The sequence below is a fragment of the Sapajus apella genome, unplaced genomic scaffold (genome assembly GCF_009761245.1).
Source record: "Sapajus apella isolate SASKATOON/1434 unplaced genomic scaffold, GSC_monkey_1.0 scaffold92, whole genome shotgun sequence".
NCBI lineage: Eukaryota > Metazoa > Chordata > Mammalia > Primates > Cebidae > Sapajus > Sapajus apella.
This window is the reverse complement of record NW_022437032.1, coordinates 7,134,201-7,158,290: the sequence shown is the minus strand read 5'-3', so window position 1 is coordinate 7,158,290 and position 24,090 is coordinate 7,134,201. Positions and strand designations below refer to the sequence as shown.

Sequence of the window (24,090 nt, the reverse complement as noted above, 5' to 3'; positions counted from 1 at the left end):
GGGTTCAAGCAATTCTCCTGCCTCAGCCTCCTGAGTAGCTGGGACTACAGGTGCATGCCACCACGTCTGGCTAATTTTTGTATTTTTAGTAGAGAAAGGGTTTCACTGTGTTAGCCAGGATGGTCTCGAACTCCTGACCTTGTGATCCTGCTAACATGTTCATCCAAAGGTCTCTCACCTTGGCCTCCCAAAGAACACCATACCGTTTACCCTCCTTCCCTACACCTACCATGTTTTACTATCTTGCTTTGTAAAGATACGTAAGTAAAGATCTTATTGTCCCTTCCAACTTGGCTCCATGAGGACAGGCACGTCCTCCACCCGTTCATTGTGGTATGAACTGTGCCTGCCACATTCTGGGCACTCAATAAATATTTGCTGAATAACTAAAACTTAAACAAATGAAGGGATGGATCAAAGATTCTACTCCCCTTCTCCCAGCTTTTTGAGGTGTTCCTGATTTGCTGGTGCCTAGGTGAGTGCTGGGTCTTCTAGCCCTAAAGGCAGTTTTATAAGGGCATCCACATTCCTGCGGGCCACATTGTGCCCAGGGAACAAGGTGGCTGCACGGAAGGCTAGGAGCTGCTTGAGTTAGTGGAAGCATGGCACAGTTGGGGTCTGACCTGTTCCTACCCCTCCAGCTGGGCCCAGCCCTCCACTCACCATGGTGGATGATACCATTCTCCAACAGGGCTTGGCCCAAGTTGACTCCTTCTTCCGTCTTGCTGATTTCACCAATTTCTAGGAGCCAGGCAACGAACTCACTGCCAGGAACATAGTATGTGGTTGAGAGGAATTCCCCAATGCTGGGACCACAGGAACCTGGCCACATCCACCCCTGGAAATGACAGCTACAACTTCCCATAGGGAAGTGGAGTTTAGGAATCCATAGCCCTTGGGGCTATACTGAGGCTTCATGCTTCTCATGCCAATGGCAGAGAGGAGAGTGTGACCAGATTCCAGGTCTGCCTCAAGCTGGATGGAAGGGAGGAAGGGAGGAAGGGAGGAAGGGAGGAAGGGAGGAAGGGAGGAAGGGAGGAAGGGAGGAAGGAAGGAAGGAAGGAAGGAAGGAAGGAAGGAAGGAGGGAGGGAAGGAAGGAAGGAAGGGTGAGTAAGCAAGCAGGTTGGTGATGAGTGACTAGACGTCGATGGATTATTGTATGGATGGATGGACAGATGGCCCGCCAGACAGCCAGCCAACACATGGGTGGGCAGATAGGTGGGTAAGTGGATGAATGAACAGACAGATGACTTAATAGAGAAATGAACAATGGGGTGGTGAAGAGAGTGAGTAGATGGGGGAAGGGTGAGGGATGGATCACAGGTGGCTGGGTAGGGTGGTGGCTGGACAGATGAACAGACAGAATGGACAGGCATGCAGGAAGAAATAATAGGGGGGCCAGAAAGATGATGGCGGGGAGTCAGGAGAGCTAACAGTGATGACACCATGTCATTTCCATGTTCAAAACCCTCCCACAGGTTTACTACTCAGAAAAACATCCCAACTCTACCCACATGGACATCAACAAGGCCCAGCATGACCCACTGCCACCCTGACTGATCTTACCCACAATACCTCTCACTGGTTAAGGCTTAGCCACACCTACCATCTTTCCCTTATTAAAAAATACCAGACTCCCCCCTGCCTCGGGCCGTTGCACTTGCTCTTCCCCCTGCCTGACAACGGCCTTCCTCAGCTCTTCATGCAACTGTCCTTCTCATCCTTCAGGTCTCAGCACAAATGTCACCTCCTCAGAGAAGCCTTCCCTGACTACCTCATTTAAAATGGTCCTGCCCCTATCCAATCCATCACATCTCTGTGTTGCTTCCTTTTTTTGCACTTCTCACTGTCTGAAGTGGTCTTGTTTACAGATTTACTTTATGTGTTTGCTGACCATCTCCTCCAACCAGAATGTAATGACACAAACAGGGGGTGTTCTCTGTCTTCTTCATGGCACTAGCCCCAGTACCTACCAGAGGGCCTGATGCAGAGCAGGGCTCAACGATCATTTATGGAACAAATGAGGGAATGAACCATCCAACAGAAAGAAATGTTCTAGGGTCAGCAGGAAGGTCTCAGGTAGACAGAAGTTTTCCCAGGCCAGAGGAAGACAGGCAGCTTTTCCAACCCCGACCTGACTGCCCACTGGGGAGAGGCTCAGCCAGGCCCCCAGGTCCTGGTTCCTGGGGGTGCTTCTCAGGCTCAGCCCAGAGCTCAACCCACTCAAACACAGCAGGAAAAGGGAGAGAGCCTGGAATGGGACTGTTTCCGCCGAGGCAATCTGTGTTCAATGAAAGCAGGTGGCAGCTGGCCAGAGCCTGAGCGCCCTGCTTATCGAAACCAGCTGTCCCGCCTCCAATTACAGGGCCAGAGGGGGGCAGGGCTATTTTTAGCTTCCTAGTGTTTGGCAGAGCAAAGATCTGCCTGGTGTGTAGGTAGCGGTGCGTGCTGGGACATTCAGAATGCCCTGGCTGGAGGCAGAGTGGGGAGCAGAAGAAACACATCTGCTTTGTGGGACAGGAGCCCCGGGTGAGGAAGGGATCATTCTGGGTCCTGTCCACCCCTAGTTCCATTCTCAAAGTCTTGGAACTCAGCAACAGGGAGAATGCTGCCAGCAGCTGAAGGAGGGGAACAGATGTGTGAGTGCCCACTCTCGGAAGCTCTCCAGCCGGCATCCGGTGGCCCACCAGCTGTCTAACTGGGGGCCACCTCTGGCACTGATCAGCAACTCTGTGGCCAGAGTTAGGGGACAGGAAGTATCCCACAGCACCTGGGGCACAAGAAGATGGCCCAGAGGACAGTAACTCTGCCCTATGTTTCTGCCCAAACTGGGTCTTGCCACTTTCTGAGGGATCAAGGAGGGTTCACAGCTTGCTGGGCAAAGCTGGGCAGGTCCTCGTGCCTCTCTGGGCCTCATCAGAGCCCACCTGGCAAGAGGCTCATTCAGTTGCCTTCTGGATTTAGCAGGCAAAATTTCTAGTCATAGGAAATCCTGAGCTGGGATGCAATATGCAAAACCCAATAAAATTCATCTCTAGTGCAGGGGTCTCAAACTTGTAAATATGCAAAACAGGCCAGGAGGAGACTGCGGAACCAGCCAGCGCCTGCTGTGTCTAAAGCTGGCAGCCACTCTTCAGTGGAGCCCATCATGACCCGATGTTAGAAGACAAACGCATCTAACAGCTTCTCAGGAGAGTGAGGAAATCCAGCATTTCCTGTGAAATCTCCCAATCATTAAATGTTCCTATCAAATCCAAAACTTTCTGAAAGCACTACATGGGCCGAGGAAAACATGTCTGCTAACTGTATCAGGTCAGCGGGGCACTGCTAGTCACCTCTGGGGTACAGGGATGAGTGTTCTGGGCAGTGGGTTCAGTGCACAGAGGCCCTGAGAGGTAAGGTTAGGAAACTATGATCTGCCAGCGGGGAAGGGCGTGGGGTGCAAAGGGCAGCTAGGTCCACACTCCCAGAAAGACACAGCTCGGGACAGTGTGAGGAGAACTGGAGACACGGGGAGCAGGCAATTTAGCTCGGTGGGGAGTTTGAGAGTCAGGGATGGTGGGGTGAGCTGAGAGTTAGGATGTGCCCACTTTCACCCCTCCTTCCTTCCCACCTCCTAGAATCATTCACCCCGTAAACATCTACTTAGCCTACCATGGCCACAGTCAGGGTGAAGCACAGGGAATACACAGGAAATGTCTCTGCAGTCCTCCTGAGAAAGCCGCCCGAGCTCAGGCCAAGGTACCACTTACAACCTAGCACAAGAATCCCCTTTTTCTTGCCTGATTCCTCCGTGGGCCATGGGCTCCAAGAGGGTAGGGACTGGGGGGTAGATACCCACCCCTGTGACTCCTAGAGATGACAGTGTTGGACAAATCCTTCCGACCCTCTCGTGCATGCTAACACCCTGCACCTGTGCACCCTGCCACCTGTGCATACAGGTGGCCAAGACACCAAGGCCCCTTCCACCTTGGAGCTTTCACTCTGGCAGACGTCCATAACTGCACGGTATCTAATCTCTGCCAAGGGTGAAACCCAAGGCCTTCTCCTTCCAGGAAGCTTTTCCTGACAGCCCCTGCCAGACACACCTCATCACACATGGTCACCCTAAGCTCCGGCAGCTCCACCAGTGCCCTCGATCTGGGCCAGGGTGATGAGTGACATCCTCATCTCACTCCACTACTGAGACTCCCCCAGTGGCTTCCCAGAGCACCAAGACTGAAATGCGAGCTGCTTGCCAAGGCCCTCCCTGATGGGACCCCTCTAACTGCTGAGGCCACATCTCCCGCCCCTCCAGACACTCGCCTCCAGCCACGATGGCCTCCTGTTGCTCCACCATCACTCACAGCTGACTCTAGCCTCAGGCCTTTGGCACTTACTCCCCCTAAGCCAGGAATGCTGCACCCCACACCCTCTCATGGCTGTCTCTTGCTTGTCATAGATCGTGGTTAAACGTCGCTACCCCTCAGGGGCCCTGACTGCCCACCCTGCTGAACCAGCCCCGTTTCCTCTTGTCCTGACTTCACCCAAAGTACTTCCTTAGCGCATTCATCAGCTTGCTGAAATTCCCTTTATATCTGTCTGCTTTTCTGTTGTCCGGTTCCCCCCACTGGGTGCTTACCTCTTTGAGGGCTGGGACTTCATCTGTCCTATTCCTGACTGGCACACAGCGGGGACTGGCTCACGCTGAGTGAGCAAATCCGTAAGTGAATGAACCTGTTTTGTCTCCCCTACAATCTGAGGATGCCGGAGGGTATGCGCCATGCTCCTCCTGGGACACCCTCCACATTCATACACAGATTTTATTCTTTGCTTTTTCAATGTGGCATCTATGACTTTTTTCTCTAAGTAGGGCAGAAGGACACCCCTTCTTCATACACGCTTCCACACCTCACATCATGCACAGCCCAGTACAATTCCCGCCGGTCTTGCCAGCACTGGGTCACACATGTCTCATGCATTCTCTCACTGTATCCTCCAACAGTCCTCCGAGGTATATTTTACTATCTCTCTTTAACTGATCATTCACGGAGGCTCAGAGAGGTTAAGAAACATGCCCAATGTCACACAGCTAGAAAGTGAGGGAACCGAGACTGGAGCCCAAATCTAACTCAAAGCCCAACCCTTGATGGTTATAAAGACAAATCAAGCCAGGTGTAGTGGCTCACACCTGTAATTCCAGCACTTTGGGAAGCCAAGGTGAGAGGACTGCTTGAAGCCAGGGGTTTAAGATAAGCCTGGGCAACAAAGGAAGACTCGCATCTGTACAAAAGTAAAACATAGCTATAGAAGCCTGGCGCAGTGGTATGCATCTACAGTCCCTGCTACTCAGGAGGCAGGAAGATCGCCTGAGCCCAGGAGTTTGAGGCTGCAGTGAGTTGTGATCACACAACTATACTCCAGCCTGGGCAACAGAGCAAGACCCTGTCTCTAAAAAACAAAAGATAAATCAGACACTTTTTATATTCATACAGTTTCCTAACAGCGGAGACAGCTATAGAGAGAGGAACTACCAGGGAAAAATAAAGTGTGCCGAGTAGAAATAAATATGAATAGACGAGGCAGAGCACAGTGAAAGACAGCACAGGCCTGAAGCCACCCAGTCCTGGGTTCAAATCCCAGACCACCGTTGTGGCTTTGTGATCTTGTACAGAATGCTTCTCCTCTCTGTGCCTCAGTTTCCCAACTTTTAAAATGAGGATAATGGCAGTGCCTGTTTCTCGGTGTTGTGTGGGGATTAAAAGACAGGGCTGAATGCCAGTGCATGGAGCAAACGGCTTGATCAATATCTCTGAGGCTACCAAGTCCTTCCAACCGAGGGGACCAGGGATGCATCTGGGACAAGAAGACTCAGCAAGACGCTGGTGAGGACAGGATCACAAACCCTAGGGCTGTGTACAGAGCCAAGCCGTGCAGGGAGAAAGAAGCGTTTATCAGAACAATCTCCCACAGAAAGTCTGGCCCTTTCGGACCTGTAGTTACAAAACAAGCTGCAGACCTGGCCCTGTTTCAAATGGGCAGTAAAAGAAATCTCCCTAATCCTTCCTGAGGAGGCAGAACACTCCTCGAAGTTCTAATCAGACAGGCTGCCTCATCCGTCCTGACTGAGCAGTTTGGCAGGAGACAGGAAGGTTCTCCGGCCCCTGGGGGCCCGGAAGCAGGCCCCTCCTGAGAGAAAAACCTCCTTTCCTGTGGGATTAGGAGTTAGCTGAAAAGACCAGCCAGGCTGCCCCACCCCACCTGCCCCAGCCAGCAGGACTCCGGGCCCAAACTCTCCTCTCCACGGAAGCTCAAAACTGGAGTTCCTGATCCTTGAGGGCAACAGGGCATCCGAGTCCAAGGCGCCCTGCGGGTCCGAACCCTCCCACCTGCTGTCCCTCCACCACGAGCCTCAGGCCACCACTGCCAGCTGTCCCCAAGCCCACACTCGGCCTCCGTGGCCTGCCCAGCACCCACACTGCACCCTGAATGTCTATCAGCATTTCAACCTCCACCGGGCTCCTGCTCCTTCCCGGGGACCTGCTCCTGCCTCCTGCCTCCTGCCTCGGCTTCTGGAGGAGCATCACCTTCTCGCCAGCAGCTCCACTCAGAGGTCTCTGCCCCTTCCTCCTTCCAATGCCGGGTCCTAGGGCCCAGGGCTGCCTCTTCTCTCCCTTCAGGCTCCCTTGAGCACTTCAGTCTGTCTCGTGGCTTTAAAGACCATTTAATGTCATCTCCCGGGTATACATCCCCATGCAGACTCTTCTCCCCAAGTCAAGATTTTGCATCCAACCAACTAGCTCACATCTCCATCTGGATGTCTACCAGCCTGACCGTAACCACCCACAACTGCACTCCCGGGCTTCCCACTGCCCCTGCACCTGCTCCTCTCACCATCTTCTTCCCCTTCTCAAAGGAGCAACTCCAGCTTTCCAGCGCCTTGCAGTCCTGAATTCCCGTTACTTCTCCACCCCATCAGCAAAGGCCGTTGCCTTCCAAGTTATCCAGAACAGTCCCGGTTCCCCGGCTCCACAGTGACCATCCTGGCTCAAGCCTACCCCAGGCAACCTCTCAGCTGGTCCACAGCACTGTGAGAAAGCAGCAGCTTTTGCCCTATGCCTCTGCAAAAGCTTTAGGGAAGTGGGGGGAGCCTAAGTCCATACATTCTAAACAAAGGTCCCGCATTGCAGGCCAACTTCTCTCCCCAGCTGCACCACAAGCTTCATGAGGTTTCAAGCCCTTTGTCCTCTCTGAAGTGTCTAGCACATTGTAGGGCCTCAAAACATCTGGGCCATTTTACAAGGACTGGATTTCTTCTGCCTCACCCGTGTCCCAGCCCTGTCCCTCAGGTGACCTGAGTGTTAAGAGTCAGACTTGTGTTCTGACCCCTATAAACCCCCATTATAAAATGAGGCTGCATTTCCCAAACACAGAAAGTGGAGGCTGAGCACTGACAAGCTTATAGAAGCTTTCCTTGCCCCTCACATGTAACTCAGGAAGAGAGGACTCACCAGACATCCACCCTGCTGACACCCTGACCTGGGATTGCCAGCCTCCAGAACTGTGAAGCAATGTATTTCTGCTGTTTAAGCCACACAGTTTTGCATGACTTTGTTATGGCAGCCCCAGCCAAAAAAAAAAAAAAAAAAAAAAGCGTTGGCGGGGGTGCCTACCTTTGTTCTTCCAGCCCTTACAACACCTTTGTAATCAATTACCTGTGTTCAATACCTCTCTGCTTGAAATACCTACAGTGGCTTCTCTTTCCCCAAGTGCTACAGCAGCATTTTTCAAACCATTAGTGCTTTGTGAAGCGATGTCATGGATCTTGCCAGCATTAATTTTGAAAGGAATGAAGAAGCAACTGAATAGAATAGAATAGAATAGAAGAATAGAATAGAATAGAATAGAATAGAATAGAATAGAATAGAATAGAATAGAATAGAATAGAACAAACAGATATTTTCAGAGTGGATCAAGCACAGCAAGTTCTGTGGAATCTCAGCTTCAGTCATACATTACGTGGATGAGTGTACCAGGTCACAATGAAAAACTTATGTCTGGCAGTGGGTTGAAAGACCTGATTTGGGGACCCCATTAGCCTTCTTGACCTCTGAGGGCTGCTCCATGGGGATTCAGGTCCTTTCATGGCTCCACCCAGGACAGCTCCTGGGAAGGGCCAGGCCACACGGGTAGATGGGGATGATCTGCCCCACCTCTAACTGAGAGCCCGGGGACCCAGGGCGTTCAGGGTGAGGCCACTCACTTGCCAAGAAAGCACTTGGGGACAGTGCTCAGCTTTCTCCGGCGGTCCTTGATGAGGTTCACCTTCTTGTTCATCATCATGTGGTACAGCTTCTCCCCCTTCTCCGCAATCATGACGTAGGCATCACGCTCCATGCCCAGCTTCAGGCCTACACAGGGGCACGGTCAGCACTGGAGAGAGCACCAGACCCAGGGCAGAGGGGTAGAGGGAGACAGGGGGCAGGCCCACAGCTCCTGAAAGCCGGCCTGCCACCTGTCCCCCCGTCTGCCCCCCACCACCACCAAGCCAGCAGCAGCTAGAGGGCACTGACTGTTACTGCCCTAGGCACCTCCCATTGACGCCTCAAAACAACCATTTTACAGACGGCAAAGTTGAGACCCAGAGAGGTTAAGTCCTGGGAGTCATGCCTTCAACCCAGGAGTCAAGCGCTAGAGCTATGTTCTTAATCACTTCCCTATTCCCACCCAACCCCAGGGTGGGTTTCCAGATTCACAGGTTATCAGAAAACTTGTTGGGATCTTCATTCCAGCCCAGTGATAAAAGTCTGGTCATTCTTCATGACAACACGCACAAGACCTGACTCTAACCTCTGCCACATTTTTCTATTTTGACCGCCATCTAATCTTGACAACAGCAAATGATGCAACATTCAGGATCAGAACATATCACCTAAAAATCCAGATGTCTAGTTTCTCTAGACAAACAATCCATGGATTTGGCCCCACTGGGCCCATATTCCTGAGAGAGGATGGTGACTTGTCTTGGAAGTAGGGAGATAAGCAGAGGAGTGGATGGGTAAAACACACCAGATCTGAAGGGGAGAATTAAAGGGACTTGTTGATTTGTTGAATTTGGGGAGCAGGCGTTGCAGGGGAGACCAGAGATGATAGCAAGAGTTTGACTCTGAGCTCTGGGGTGAAGGGAGGGGTCAAGGGAAGAGCAGGTTTGGGGCAGAAGGCTGGGGAGAGATGAAGAGCTAGGATTTAGACACGCCAAGTGTGGCGTCTATGACACCCCAATTTCAAGTAAGCAGGATATACATTTAGAGGAAACTAAGGCCCAGTTTCCTCCTCAGTAAAACTGGGAGGTGGGGAAGGTTTTTAGGATCTTGTGTCAGATTTTGAAATGCGCCCTAATCCGAGACCTCTTGTAGCAGCATTACAGCCCTCTGCAGCAGGAACTTGGATCCCCATTTATCAGATGAGATCACTGAGGTCAGGGAAGCTGGAGTAACCTGCCCCAAAACGCACCAAGGCCTCCTTTTCCCTGCCTAGGGGTCTCTGCACAAAACAGCGCAGTGCTTCTGCACGGCTGTTGCATGCCCAGCCCCAAGCCCATCCTCCAATTATATCTAGCCTCTGCACTTCGTCATGTGAACTGCCTCGGGGGTGCCTGTGCCCGGAGGGACTCCTGACTGAGGTTAATGGGCAGCCCCAATGGACCCTCCTCCCAGAATTAGATTCAGTGAATACCAAATAAAACCTCAGGCACAGGGCATAGAGCTATGTGGGGGAAAGAGGAGCATCTAGAGTCCTCATCTTTAAGGGTGAAGGCCTTCAGCAAGACCCTTCTATCAGGCCTCAGTTTCTCCATCTGTCTCGTGGGCAATCCCTGAGGTACCACCAAGTTAGAGCAGTCCCAGAGCTCCCTGCCCCTTCAAATGCTTGCTTCTTGCAGCTGCTCCTCCTGTAAAGGACCCTATGCCCCTTCCCTAGACACAGCCCCAACTCTGCAGAAGCCACGCACAGCTCAGGGATTCCCAAGAGAGCCCTCCAAACCCGCCGCTCACTCTCGCGCTGCTCCCGCTCGCGGATGATGGCATCCAGCCACTTCTGCTTCTCCTCCGCCGTCTTGGCCATGCAGACGAACCACTTGTTCTTGGCTGTGTTGTGGATCTTCCAGCCGTTGGTGACGGTATAGCCATTGCTGTGGTAATCCGCTGGCAGAGGCAGGAGGCAAAGATGCAGCAGAGACTCAGCCACGTGACCCTCAATCCTCCCCATCATCAAGCCCTTGCACTCCAGCACGGGGCAGAGCCCTCACCAGGGTCAGGATGGGGAGCTGTACTTCCAACCCTTCAAATACTCCTTATCTTTGCCCAGCGGGCAAGGAAGACATTCTGCAACCAAAGACCCTTCTCAACCACTCAATGACAGGGGGCTTCATTTGAAGACCTTGCATCTAGGCACAAACACAGTGACTCACGGGAGACCCCTGCCTGGAGTCTTCCCAGATACCTCCTATCTCACTCAAGCACCAGGGTTACTTAAAACCTTAGTGCCAGCCTGACAAGCCAAGTCAAATGTGGGGACCCTACCCACTGCTGGCTGGGATGCAAGCTGGTAAGCCTGTCTGCCAGGTTTGGCATGATCTAGGGAAGCGAAAGCCTGACTCTAAGGAAGGCTCCATGGGCTTCACAAGACTACCAGACAGGCTTGTGGCTCAAAACCAAGCAAGAACCCCTGCTCTGGACAAGCTCAAAAGCACACATACTAGGAGATGCTCACATGAGTCCTGACAGTGGCACTGTGCATGGCTGTGAGCGATGGAAACAGGCCAAATGTCCATCACCCAAAGAATGGATGAAGTGTGGAATGCTCATGTGACGGAACACTTTGCCGCAACAGAAACCAACAAGCTGCACACAGCTACATGAAGAGACATGTATGAACCGCACCAATGCAGTGTTGTGTGAAAGAAGCAGTTTGTTTGAAAAAATGTATAGCCGGGCGCGGTGGCAGCCACCTATAATCCCAGCTACCCGGGAGGCTGAGGCAGGAGAATCACTTGAACCCGGGAGGGGGAGGTTGCAATGAGCTGAGTGTACTGCACTCCAGCCTGGGCAACAAAGTGAGACTCTGTCTTAAAAAAAAAAAAAATGTAAACCATATTATTTTTAGCGGGGAGACAAGGTATCACTCTGTCACCCACACTGACGCTGGAGTGCAGTGGCGAAATCACGGCTCAGATGATCCTCCCACCTCAGCCTCCCCAGAAGCTGAGGCCAGAGTTGCACACCACCACGTCTGGCTAGTTTTTGTATTTTTTGTAGAGATGGGTTTTCTCCACATTGCCCAGACTGGCTCAAGCAGTCTGCCCACCTCAACCTCTCAAAGTGCTGGGATTACAGATGTGAACCACCACACCCAGCCGATCATATTTTATGATCATTTAAGTAAAATGGTCATGACCATTATGTGACCAGGTGGGCTGTACATATACACACACACACACACACACACACACACACACACACACACACACACATATATAATCACATATATGTAAAGCCACTTAAACATATGCAATCATATAACCGCTTATATAAGGTTCAAAACCAAAAATTTTAACTAAAATGTTTAGTAATAAATGCTTAGGAGGTAAAAGTGTTTTTAAAAAGCAAGAAAATGATCATCACAAAATTCAGACAGTGGTTTCTTCTAGGGGGAGGAATACATTGCAAGGAGGAAGGATTTGGGGTGCAGTGTTTTATTTCTTAACTTGAATGTGAACTATCCAGATGTTCGCTTCATGCATCCACGTTCTGGGCACTTTTCTGTAGGTAGGTTATATCTCATGATAAAAGAAATATATATTTAAATGAAACAGAGACAGTGCCAGGAACAGGCAAGGCTCCCGCAGGGCTGGGGGAGGGGCCCACCTGTCCCATCTTCCACGTTCTCCACCTCCATGACTTCAGTGTTGATTCGACCCCTGAAGATGTAGAGGGAGCCATTGATGGATTTGGTCCTCTTGGTGGACTTCTTGCTCCCAGTGACCCTGAAAGACAGTGAGAAATCAGTGTCCCCCGCACATCACCTCCCAGATGCAACTGTTTTCAACAGCGCAAAGGGGAATGCAACACCCAGGGGCATCCAGGGACAGAGAAGAGCCCTGGGCAGGGGTCAGAAGCCGGAGTATTTGGCTGGTGGTTGGGTAACTTGAACAAGTCACTTCTCTTCCAGCCACAGCTTCCTCATCTAAAAAACAGGCTACAGGCCTTGCTGACCCCACAGAGCTACTTTTCAGCTAAGAAGAGACATGGGAGACCAACAAGAGGCAGCAGAAACCCATTCTTATTGGCCAGAAAATGGAGAAATGCTGATTAAGTTTCTCAGAGACAGAAACTTCCTGAAATAAGACCAGAATGGAAGGAGGGCTTGGAATTGTCCATTCATCCATCCATCCATCCATCCATCCAACCATCATCCACCTTCCCATGGTTTGATCATTCACTCAAGTGAATTCTATCATTCACCTATTTCTATAGTCTAAATGTTGGTGTGCCTCCAAAATGTTTATGTTATATCCTAACGCCCAAGGTAACGGTATTAGGAAGTAGGGCCTTTGAAAGATGATGATGTCAGAGGGCAAAGGACCTCATGAATGAGATTAGGCCCTTATAAAAGAGGCCCCAGAAAGCTGGCTCACCCCTTCCACCATGGGAGGACACAGCAAGAAGGCACTGTCTATGAAGCAGAAGGTGGGCCCTCACCAGCACCGAGTCTACCAGCACCTTTGATCTTGGGCTTCCCAGCCTCCAGAACTGTACAAAATACATTTCTGTTGTTTATTTTATTTTATTATTTATTTATTTATTTTTGAGATAGAGTCTCATTCTATCACCCAGGCTGAAGTGTAATGGCTCGGTCTCGGCTCCCTGCAACCTCCACCTCCTGGGTTCAAGGGATTCTCCTGCCTCAGCCTCCAGAGGAGCTGGGATTACAGGCGCCCTCCACTAATCCTGTAATCCCAGCTCCTCTGGAGGCTGAGGCTAATTTTTGTATTTTTAGTAGAGAAGGTTTCACCATGTTGGCCAGGCTGGTCTCGAACTCCTGATCTCGTGATCCGCCTGCCTCTACCTCCCAAAGTGCTGAGATTACAGGCGTGTGCCACCATGCCCGGCCTATTTTATTTATTTATTTATTTATTTATTGAGACAAAGTCTTACTGTCTCACCCAGGCTGGAGTACAGTAGTGTGATCTCAGCTCGCTGCAGCCTCTGCCTTCCAGGTTCAAGCGATTCTCCTGCCTCAGCATCCTGAGTAGCTGGGATTACAGGCACACACCACCACGCCCAGCTAATTTTTGTATTTTTAGTAGAGACTGGGTTTCACCATGTTGGCCAGGCTGGTCTCGAACTCCTGACCTCTAGTGATCCACCAGCCTCAGCCTCCCAACGTGCTGGGATTATGGGTATAAGCCACCACACCCAGACCAAATTTCTGTTGTTTAAAACCCCCAGTTACTAGTATTTTGTTATAGCAGCCTGAAGGGACTAAAATAGTCACTCAACAAACATCTGGCCAGCACTGCCTATGAGGAGGGTGCCAAGTTAGGAGTCAACCATCTGTGCCTCCAACAAGCATGGGGAGAATGCCTACCGTGTGCCAGGCACTGTTCTAGGTATTAGGACTGCACCAGTGAACAAAATAACATCTCTGGGAACTCAACTTCTAACATGGGGTTGGAAGCAGGGCACAGAGACAGTCCCAAAGTAAGGTAAGTCATACATTAGGTCAGAGGTGCTAAATGCTCTGGTGACGATACAGCAGAAAATGAACTCCCAGAGCTCACAGGCCACTCTGTGGTGTGCACGGGCCTCTGCTCCAGCAGGTGGGCTGTATGTGCACCAAGAGCCAGTGAGTTTGTTCCCACACTGACTTGGCTGATGTGCAGTTGTTACTGTAAGTGGGTAAATGACATATGAGATAAGCTGAGGATTCGGGAATGTGGAAGAGACTTCTCTCTCTCTGAAAACTAAGTTGTAAGTGGTGAAGATGTGGTCTTCTGCAGTGTGTGTGTGAGATGGGAGCCACGGAGGCAGGCAGAATGGGACAGACTTCGGTCCTAAGACTCCCTGTGTCTACTGGTGGAGAAGGGACTAGAACAAGAGAGAAGCCCACTGCAATCATCAAGATGAGAAAGGATGAGGATGAGGGGGTGTGTGTGTGTGTACACGTACATATAAACATATACATACATATGTGCATATACATATTTTTGCAAACTTTGTATTCAAGTATAAAATCCACACAGAAAAAAAAAATGCCCAAAGCAGCATTAATAGGGTTCAGTTAAGTTTTGCAAAGTAAACACACTGTATCAACATGTTTAGTATCCCATAAACACCCCCCCGCCCTTTTCCTATCACTGCCCTCTTCCCCTGACAAGGGTAACCACTGCCCTGACATCTAACCCCAAAGATTTGCTTCACCTGTTTTTGCACTTGACACAAATGGAATCACAAGTGTGTACTTTTATGTCTAGCTTCCTTCATTCAACCTCATGGCTGTGAGTTACCCGTGCTGCTGGGTGTAGTGACACAGCCAGACATTTTGCTTCTTTTCAGTTCGGTGCTGCTGTGAGCATTTCTATACGTGCCTGACAGGAGAACACGTGTGCACATTTCTTTGGGTTAGATACCTGAGGAGCTGACTTCCTGAGTTACAAGGAATGTGCATGACTGGCTTTAGGAGATACTGCCAAGCTGTTTTCCAAAATAGTTGTACCGATTTCCCATGCCCAGCAGTGTAGGAACATTCCAGTTGCCCCACATCCTCTATAACCGGCATTTTATTTCTCATTTTGGCCATTATGGTATGTATACAGCAGTAGCTCATTAACATTTAATTTGTAGTTCCCTGATGAGTAAGTAACCTCAAACACCTCTGTATGTTTATTGGTGATCTGGTGCCTTCTTTTGTGAAATGACTGTCCCTTGTCATTTATTGTTGAATTGTCCGTCTTTTTCTTAATTATTTATAGCAGGGGTTGGCAATTTTTTCCAAAAAGGGCTAAATAATAAACATTTTCAGTTTTGTAGGCCATACAGGCTCTGTTACAACTACTCAACTCTACTCTTACGGCATCAAAGCATCTAAGATTGTATACAGTATAAACAAATGGGCATAGCTGTGTTCCAATAAAACTTTATTGACAAAAATAGGCAGAGGGCCAAGTCTGGCTATAGGACCTCTTTATATATTCTGAATGATGAACAGTCTGGCCATTATATGAACTGTAAAGACCTTTTCCCAGTCTGTGGCTTGTCTTTTCACTCTCTTCACAGTATTTTTTAATGAAATTCTTAATTTTAACATAGTCAAATGAGTTTAGTTCTCATCTACAACCACACTGTTTGTCCTATTTAAGACATTTGCTTACCCCTAGATCATGAAGATATTCTCCTATGCTTTCTTCAAGAAGCGTTATTGTTTTACCTTTCACATTTAAATCTACGATCCAGCTGAAGTGGATTTTTGTGTTTGGTATGAGGTAAGGGTCAGGAATCACCTTTCCCCTCACTGGATAGCAAACTGACCAAGCACCATTTATTGTACTGCATTGGTGCTTTTGCTGAAATTCAAATGACTGCTTACATGGGTCTACTTCTAAACTCACTATTCTATTCCATTACTCCACTTGTCTATTTTCATACCAATACCATGCTGTCTTAATTACTATGACCTTACCGCAAGACTTGGAATCTGGTAATAACAGTCCCCTAGCTTTGACCTTCTTCAGAATTGTCTTAGCTATTTCTGCCTCTGGATTTTCCTGTAAGTTTTACAGTCAGCTGATCATTTACACACACATACATGCATACACACATGTACACAAACCCCCTCCTAGAGTAACTATTGGAATTGCACTGAGGTTCTGATGCAGGATGGAAAGGACCTGCTGATCAAGTAAGTATGAGGAGAAGGATAGCTCAAAATCAAGAAGATTCTGGCTTCAGCTCCTGGGTAATTGCTTCTCCTGCCTCCAGACGCAAACAGAACTATCAGCTCTTCCTGGGTCTCGAGCCTGCCAACCGTGGGATCAGAACAAGACACTGCTGGCTTGTCTTCAGCTTGCGGATGACAGATCTTGGGACTTGTCAGTCTCCATAATCACGAGTCAATTGTTTATGATTAATCTCTTTACACACACACACACACTATTGGGTCTGTCTCTCTGGAGAACTTTGACTTAATTCAGTTTGGTACCATTTACTGGTAATGAGGAAGATCCAAGGGGCAGAAGTTAAGATTAAAAAAAAAAAGAGCCCATTGAGACACAATTTACGTCTGAGCTGCGATGTGGGACACCCAGATAAAGATATATATTTATATTTCCTCCACTTGACCACGTGCCGGGCCTTATTCTAACCATGTTACATGTGTACACTTTACATGTCTTACTCTGTAAAAACAACCCCATGAAATGAGGACTACTTTTATCCCCATTTAACGGATAGGGAAACAGAGGCTCAAACAGCTGGCATCATTTGCTCAAGGTCACACAGAGAGAAAGCAGAGCCTCTGTGCTCTTAACGGCGACACTACTGCTGCCTCTAAGATACTAGGCAGGGGCTGAGATGCATGAGACTTGGCTCTTCTGGGTCTTGGTTTCCCCTTCTGGAGGGTGGGAGGTAGATTTTTAAAACATTCCCTCCCATTTTCCATTTCTGACACCCAAGAAGCCTCTGCTTTTGAATTAGCCCAGAAGCACTGTGAGTCAGAGACCTCCCCTGACCCATGTCCCGGACGGGTGGTGCCTGGTGACCCAGGCAAAGACAAACACAGTCAGCAGTCCCCTCGCCACTCCAGGAATTGCCGGAGGCCACATCAGACTCAGGCCGGGAGATCCACCCACCATTGCCCAATCTCCCGGGCCTCTTAGAGCTCAGCCCTCTGGCGCTCCATCCAGAGGCAGGAATGCTGGCCACCTGCCAGCTTCTCTCTGGAGACAGATGTGCCCTTTCCCTGTGGCCAGCCCAGCTCACTTGTGGAAGTGAGGTGGGGAACGTCCTTGAAAGAGTTCAGGGCGCCCACAGGGAAGGCCCTAGGAAGCCCACTGGGAATCTGGTGCTATCAGAATCAGCTGATATCCCTGCACAGGTGAGCCTGCCCTCGAAAGTCAAAGGCTGAGCAAACTCAGCTAAAAGTTGGGAGGAGGTCATAGAGGCCTAAGGGGATGTTCTGTTTTCCAAACCCCAGAGTTCTGGGAAAAGTGCCTGCTCCAGGCAGCTTGGGGCAGAGTGGTGGGGCAGGACTCGGGGTGGACATTGGCAGCAGCCCTGAAACTACCAAAGGAGGACTCTGTGGACAGCCCCAAAGAGACCAGAAAGGAGGCAGGGAGAGAGGAGAAGGGGGCATTCGTGAGGGGGACAGAAGGACACAAGACAGACAGACTGACCTCAAGGAGTGGGCAGGAAGGAAGGAGCAAATGAGAAAGAGTCGTGCTGAGCCAGTCACCAGGAGACAGGGAAAGCAGGAGGCCCAGGCCCTCACAGGAAGGGCTAAGCCCAGAACGGGGGAAGGGTAATGGGGAGGGCCTATGGTTTGAGAGCCTCCTGTGCACCAGGCCCTGACCTGTGTGATCACACCAGAGCCACGTTAACAACAATGGTGCTGGCAGCTACAATGCTGTGCACCCACTATGTGCCAGGCATACTCACATATCTGATCTTCGCAATGGTCCTAAGAGGTACCTATGATCATTCACCCTGTTTTACAGATGAGGAAGCTAAGACACAGAGAGACAAAGTCACAGAGCTACAAAGACGGCTAAACAGGGGCCCAATGGTGGGGGAGCTAGCTCTTAGCCACACATGACTACAGGGAGGGGCTGATCATCCCTACTTTACAGAAGAGAAAACCAAGGCTCAGAGAGGCCCACTGAAAGAGGAGGACAGTGGGAAGCCCACACATGGGCATGGAGCATTCATCAGTCATCCAGTGATAAGGTTTCTCACCACACCTTAGGAGGCCAGCACAGACAAGGAAACTAGGGCTCAGAAACGGTGAGTAGCATGGCCTGGACCACAGAGCAAGTTACAGGAAATGCTGAAAGTAGGGCCTAGGGCCTGGACCTCAGGCCTCAGTGCTAGTCTTTGCTAGGCAGAAGAGTTAAGAAGCTTCTGGAACATCACTATTTTGTTCCTAAGGCAAAGTAACAACAAAGAGAATCTGAAAAGCGCTGCAGTGGTCAGCTGAGACCACCCTATACCTGCTGAACAAGAAAACTTAAAGTCGGGAAACTCTCTGTGCCAATCCACTCATGCATCCAACCATCAGTTCCCAGCAGCTACTGCGGCCATCCACCCCCGCATCCATCTCATTTCCCCTCTCTCGATCACTCACCCAACCATCCACTCAGTGGTCCAACTGTCCCACCTTCCCTCCCAGAGCCCAAACACCTCGGCAACCATCAACCAACCACTCACCCATCCGTGAACATGCCATCCAATCGGCCATCGACCCACTCATCTCCAAACCTCCATCGCCCACCCACCTTCCCAATCATATAACCACCCCGCTATCCATCCATCTACACATTCACTCAACACGCCGTACCTGAAGGCCCCAATCTACCATTCATCTAAACACATATCTGCCAGTCTTCCTTTCCATTTCTCTAACTGCCTGAACACATGCCCCAGCCTTCCATCTGGTCCTCCATCCAGCCATCTCCTAAACCTCCAAGCATGCGAACACTCATTCATTCACCCACACATCAATTCCAACATTCCTTCTTTCCCTCCCTACCTCCTTTTATCTACCATCCATTCATGTCTCAAACCTCCAGCCGTCTGTCCCTCATCCCGTGTACCCACACAACCCGTCACCACACTTCCCATCATCACACGTGCACCTGCCTCCGTCCACCTACTCAGCTACCCATCCACTTCGTCCTAGACTCTACAGAGTGCAAGAAACGCCAGTGAAAGACACAAAGAAGATGAAGAAACTGTCCTGACCCTCCAAAAACTTAACAGTGAAAGAGCTTTAGTCACTCCCCTCGAACCCTCAACTTTTAGATCTTACAAGATGTTGGTGTCACAAAGGACCTCCCAACTTCCACAATCATCTAGACCTACACTATCCAATATGGTAGCCATGAGCCACAGGTAGCTACTGAGCACTCGAAATGTGGCCAGGACAAATTGAGGTGTGCTGTAACATACACACTAGATTTTGAGGACTTAGTAACAGCAAAGAGACAACAGCAGAGTCATCCCGCCAACTCACAAAAGCAACCACAACACAAAGTATCTCTTTAATAATTTTTAAAAAGAAAAATTACATGTATAATTATAAACATAATATTCTAATATTTGGGGATCTACTAGGTTAAATAGAAGATATTATTTGAATTCATTTTACCTGGTTCTTTTTACTTTTTGAAACGTGGCTACTAGAAAATTTAACATAACATGTGGCTTGCATGTTATTTCTACCAGACAGCACTGATTCAGAACAAACCCATCAACTCACAGGAAAGGGAGACCCAGGGGAGGGAAGTGACAAGCCCAAAGGATCACCTGGAGAAGGTAGCAGGTTAGACCCCATCCCAGCCTCCCGGCCGCTCACCTGGATTTCCGCTTGCAGTAGACAAGAAGGTTGTCAAAGAGGAAGAAGGCCCTCTCCTGGATGTTGCCCGCGGAGATCTTTAACAAAGTCCCCTGCAGGAGGAGCTGGGTGCAGATGTCTGTGAGGTTGGAGCCCTGGCAGAGTAATGAGGACGCAGTGAATGAGCCAAGCCGAGAACACCCCCTTCCTTTCCCAGAGACAGAACCTCCTACCACCTCCCGCCACATGCCAGAAACTCCACCAGCAAATCTATCAATAGACAGAAAATCAATACAATGTGATCAGTGACTTCTATTTGCTGAGCATGCCAGGAAAATCCTAGGGAGGGCACACTGATGTGACTGCATGTCCCTTTCACAAGAGAGGGACTTGGGCTCAGGGAGGAGTGACTCACCCAGCTCACACAGCTAGTCAGCTGTGTCCTAGTCCTAGTCAGCATCTAGGTATGTTTGGGTTCAGTTTTTGGTTTTTTTGGTGTTTTTTTGTGTTTTTTTTTTTTTGAGGTGGAGTTTTGCTCCTGTTGCCCAGGCTGGAGTGCAATGGCGCAATCTCGGCTCACTGCAACCTCTACCTCTTGGGTTCAAGCACTTCTTCCTGCCTCAGTCTTCCGAGTAGCTGAGATTACAGGCATGCACCACCGCGCCCGGCTAATTTTGTATTTTTTTAGTAGAGTCAGGATTTCATCATGTTGGTGAGGGTGGTCTCAAACTCCTGACCGTAAGTGATCCACCTGCCTTGGCCTTCCAAAGTGCTGGAATTAGAGACGTGAGCCACCATGCCCGGCCTCATTCAGTTTTTATTGTGGGTTTTTTTTCACCTATTCCTTCCCCACTATTTCTTTATGTCTTGACTTGTTACTATATCTCCCCCACATGAACGGCCCTTCCATAAGGACAGGGTCCAAATCAACTATGTGCCTTGTGTATGCCCAGCAAGGTGCTCAACAAATGGGATGTGCAAACCATCAGGGGCAGGATCCTGCGGGCACTCCACCTAGCTAAGCTAAGAATGTACATGTTGATCCCAAACCTGGTCACCTATGCTGAGGAGAGGGGAGAGGGGTAGCAAAGACATGCATGAAGTTCACTGAATGTCAGGGGGTGCTGGGCAGCGTGGCTGGGAAAGGCATCAGGGAGGAGCGAGCCAACCTCAAAAGATAAAAATTAAGATAAAGCGGCTGAGGGCAGGGATGGGGAAGGTCCTGGCTGGGAGGGGTCCCTAAAGCCTGGGACCACACAGGTCTCCCTGAAGCCAAGAGGACCCAGGCAAGGGCAGAGAGATCCCAAAGTCCAGAAAGCAAAGAAAAGAGACTTCGGTGGGTGCAGAATGCCAAACAAGGCAACCCCTCTGCTGTCCCTCAACCCGCATCCCACTTCTGTCATTTTGGAGAATGGAGTCTTCCCTGGGTACTTGGCTGCCCAACCACAGACTACATCTCCCAGCCCCTCCTGTGCCAGGTATGGTCACATGACTAAGTGATCACCAATGTGCCTCACGGCCAGGGCACATCCTTGAAAGAAAATGGCTTCCCTCCCCTTCCTCCCTTTTCCTCTTTCCAAAGGCTGGGGTGGAGGGATACACTGTAGCAGGTGGTGGGCCAAGGAGCTGGAAGGAACCGGGTCCTGGCAGGGCAAGGCTGCCCACCCTAGCCTGACCGTTGGCGTCTGCACTGCTAATGAGAACCGCACTGCAATGCTAATGAGCCATCTCCCTGAGGCCGCTGCATTGCTTCCTTACAGCGGTTAGCTGTGGACTTTAATTAATACAATAAAGTACAAACGTAGGCCATCGATAACAGGGTGCCACTGACATTTAGGCCCAAGGAATATTATGCAAAAGCAGTGTTTTAAGGGAGGTCCATGTGACAGACCAGCAGATTACACAGAAGAAAGAAGAAGTGATACGGTCCCTGCCTGGAAATGAACCTGGGGAGGAGAGAGGGAGAATTATTCACAGCATCTCCTTCCCTAAACAGTCAACACCCAGAACCAGCGTGGAGTTCCTACCCCACCGGGGCCTGCTGACTGCATTCTTTCTGAGACCCAGTAAGGGGAACTGGTTCGAAGCCAGGCGGCCCTTCTAGAATGGGCTCTCTCTTGCTGCTGTTAGATCTGGTCTGCTCTGTGCCCGTGGTCCAGCTGGGTACAACAAACCCAGTCACTCAACAGTGCCAGAGACCCCTCTGGAGACTGGGAAACCAGCTTCCTTGTGGTCAAGAGCTGTGCAGCCTGGGACAGGAGCCTGCACTCATTATCAGACATCACGGCCTTCGGCGTGGCTGGGGGCCCAGGTGAGCATGGATGTTTGCATGCCACAGGCAGATCTCAGGTTTCCAGTGAAGGAGCAGCCTGCTGCACCAAGACTCAGGGCTGTCATGATGAAGAGCCCCGGGGACCCCCAGTATCCTCACAAACAGGGTGAAGGGGACTCCCTGGGGCTGCATCACGGCCCATGGGCAGCACAGGGCAGACACCAGTTCAGCAGTCCCTGGAGCCCACGTCTCCCCTTCCTTTGCCTTGCTTCCCTCATGCCCACCCACCAGCCCTTCCAGGGTACAAAGGGGAACTTGAAGAAGCACCTGGTACCTGGCCCAGCTGCCAAGCCCCAAGGTCACACAGCCCTAGACCTGAACCCTGCTGCCAAGGCCGTCTCAGGGGACCTAAGAAAGGAAGTGCCCCCAGCCTAGGAAGCTGCCTCTCCAGCCCTGGCCAAGGGCCACCCGGAAAACTGCACCTGAAATGCCACGCATACTACAGGGGGTGCCCCTTCCACCTCAGCCCTGCTGAGAAGCCCAGCCGGACTCCTGATTTCCCTGAAAACCTTGAATCCAGGTCAAGGGTGGTGCTAGAGGTTGGATACACAGGGAAGAGGCTGAGGACCAGGAGATGTACACCGGTCAGGGCTAGAGACCTCCTTCCTTCCAGCCATGCACACTCAACCACACTGGAAATGACAAAAGCTTCAAATCACTCAAAGCCAATACATGCATAGGGCAACCACATGCTGCGCATTATTCTAAATATCCTGCACAAACTCAGCTAATCCTCAGGACAATTCTCATTTTACAGATGAGGAAACTGAGGCACAGCATGGGGAAGTGCTTGCTCATGCTCACACAGGTGGTAAGGAAGGCAGCGAGGTGGAACTTGAACCCAGACAGGCAGCCTCTACCCCCCACCCACTCACCTCTAGCTCAGGCTGCCTCTTCGAAGACAACCTGAAGACTTTTCTTTGCAATCATTAGTCTAGAGCAGGGGTCTCCAAGGGGACAGACTATGTCCCACTGGGAGCCCAAAGCACCCCAGGGAGGGTAAGAAAAAACACGAGAGGTTTTATTTCCTTGCTCCTGTTTCCTTCTCTCCCCTTGTGAGTGAGCAGTTGACCATCTCTTAAACCAGGGCTTCAGAGCCAGAAAGTGGAGTGCACCCTACTTCTTTCCTTTTTTTTTTTTTTTTTTTTTTTTTTTTTTTTGAGATGGAGTCTAGCTCTGTTGACCAGGCTAGAATGCAGTGATACCATCTCAGCTCACTGCAACCTCCACCTCCCAGGTTCAAGCGATTCTCCTGCCTCAGCCTCCCAAGTAACTGGGATTACAAGCACCTGCCAGCATACCCAGCTAATTTTTGTGTTTAGTTGAGACGAGGTTTCCCTGTGTTGGCCAGGCTGTTCTCGAACTCCTGGCTTCAGGTGATCCTCCCACCTCGGCCTCCCACAGTGCTGGGATTATAGGTGTAAGCCACCATGCCAGGCCTATTTCTTATTAAGAGCACACATTTCCTTCTTATCACTGTGAGCTTCACATAGAAGTCCATAAGGCTGCATCTGGAATGTGTCTCTGAGGAGGGGCAGCCCACACTGGGCACAAGTTCTAGTCAAAGCTCTTAGATGATTTTTCCATCCAAAAAAAAAAAAAAAAGTGATTCCACTTTGCCGCCAGGGCTCCTCCTGACACTTACTCGGTGTTTCCTCTAAGCCAGGCACTGCCAAGGACTCTGTAAGCATCAGCTCCCCATCCTCAAGTGACCCATGAGAGGGGTACTGCCATGATCCAGACTTCACAGATGAGGAAACTGAGGCAACGGAATCTCTCCCCACAAAGGGGGTTGTCTCGTTCACTCACTTCCAAGGTATTATGACACACTGCCATTTCCTTGTGCTCAGCAAAATGGATTCATGGATTAATTTATCTGGTTTTTATTGTTTTGTTGTTTTGTTTTTTATTGAGATGGCATTTCGCTCTTGTTGCCCAGGCTGGAGTGCACTGGCATGATCTCGGCTCACTGCAACCTCTGCCTCACGGGTTCAAGCGATTCTCCTGCCTCAGCCTCCCAAGTAGCCAGGATTATAGGCGTGCGCCACCACACCCGACTAATTTTGTATTTTTAGTAGAGACAAGGTTTCTGCATGTTGGTCAGGCTGGTCTCAAACTCCCAACCTCAGGTGATCCACCCGCCTCGGCCTCCCAAAGTGCTGGGATTACAGGC

The 24,090-nt window shown here is 50.2% G+C and overlaps 1 protein-coding gene across 3 annotated transcripts in view; it reads right to left on the bottom strand.

Annotated features, from left to right (window-relative positions):
* The window catches only part of PREX1 (phosphatidylinositol-3,4,5-trisphosphate dependent Rac exchange factor 1), a 204,789-nt gene that overhangs the window by 56,247 nt on the left and 124,452 nt on the right, over nucleotides 1–24,090 (bottom strand). For 2 of the 3 annotated variants that reach the window (XM_032256051.1, XM_032256050.1), the window contains exons 7-11: nucleotides 19,607–19,740; nucleotides 11,905–12,023; nucleotides 10,033–10,182; nucleotides 8,244–8,391; nucleotides 664–764 (exon numbers count right to left, since the gene is read on the bottom strand). In XM_032256051.1, the coding sequence (XP_032111942.1) occupies nucleotides 664–764; nucleotides 8,244–8,391; nucleotides 10,033–10,182; nucleotides 11,905–12,023; nucleotides 19,607–19,740 (652 nt within the window). Of the gene's footprint in view, nucleotides 1–663; nucleotides 765–8,243; nucleotides 8,414–10,032; nucleotides 10,183–11,904; nucleotides 12,024–19,606; nucleotides 19,741–24,090 lie in introns of those variants that run through there. The other variant, XM_032256052.1, reaches the window with a different exon arrangement.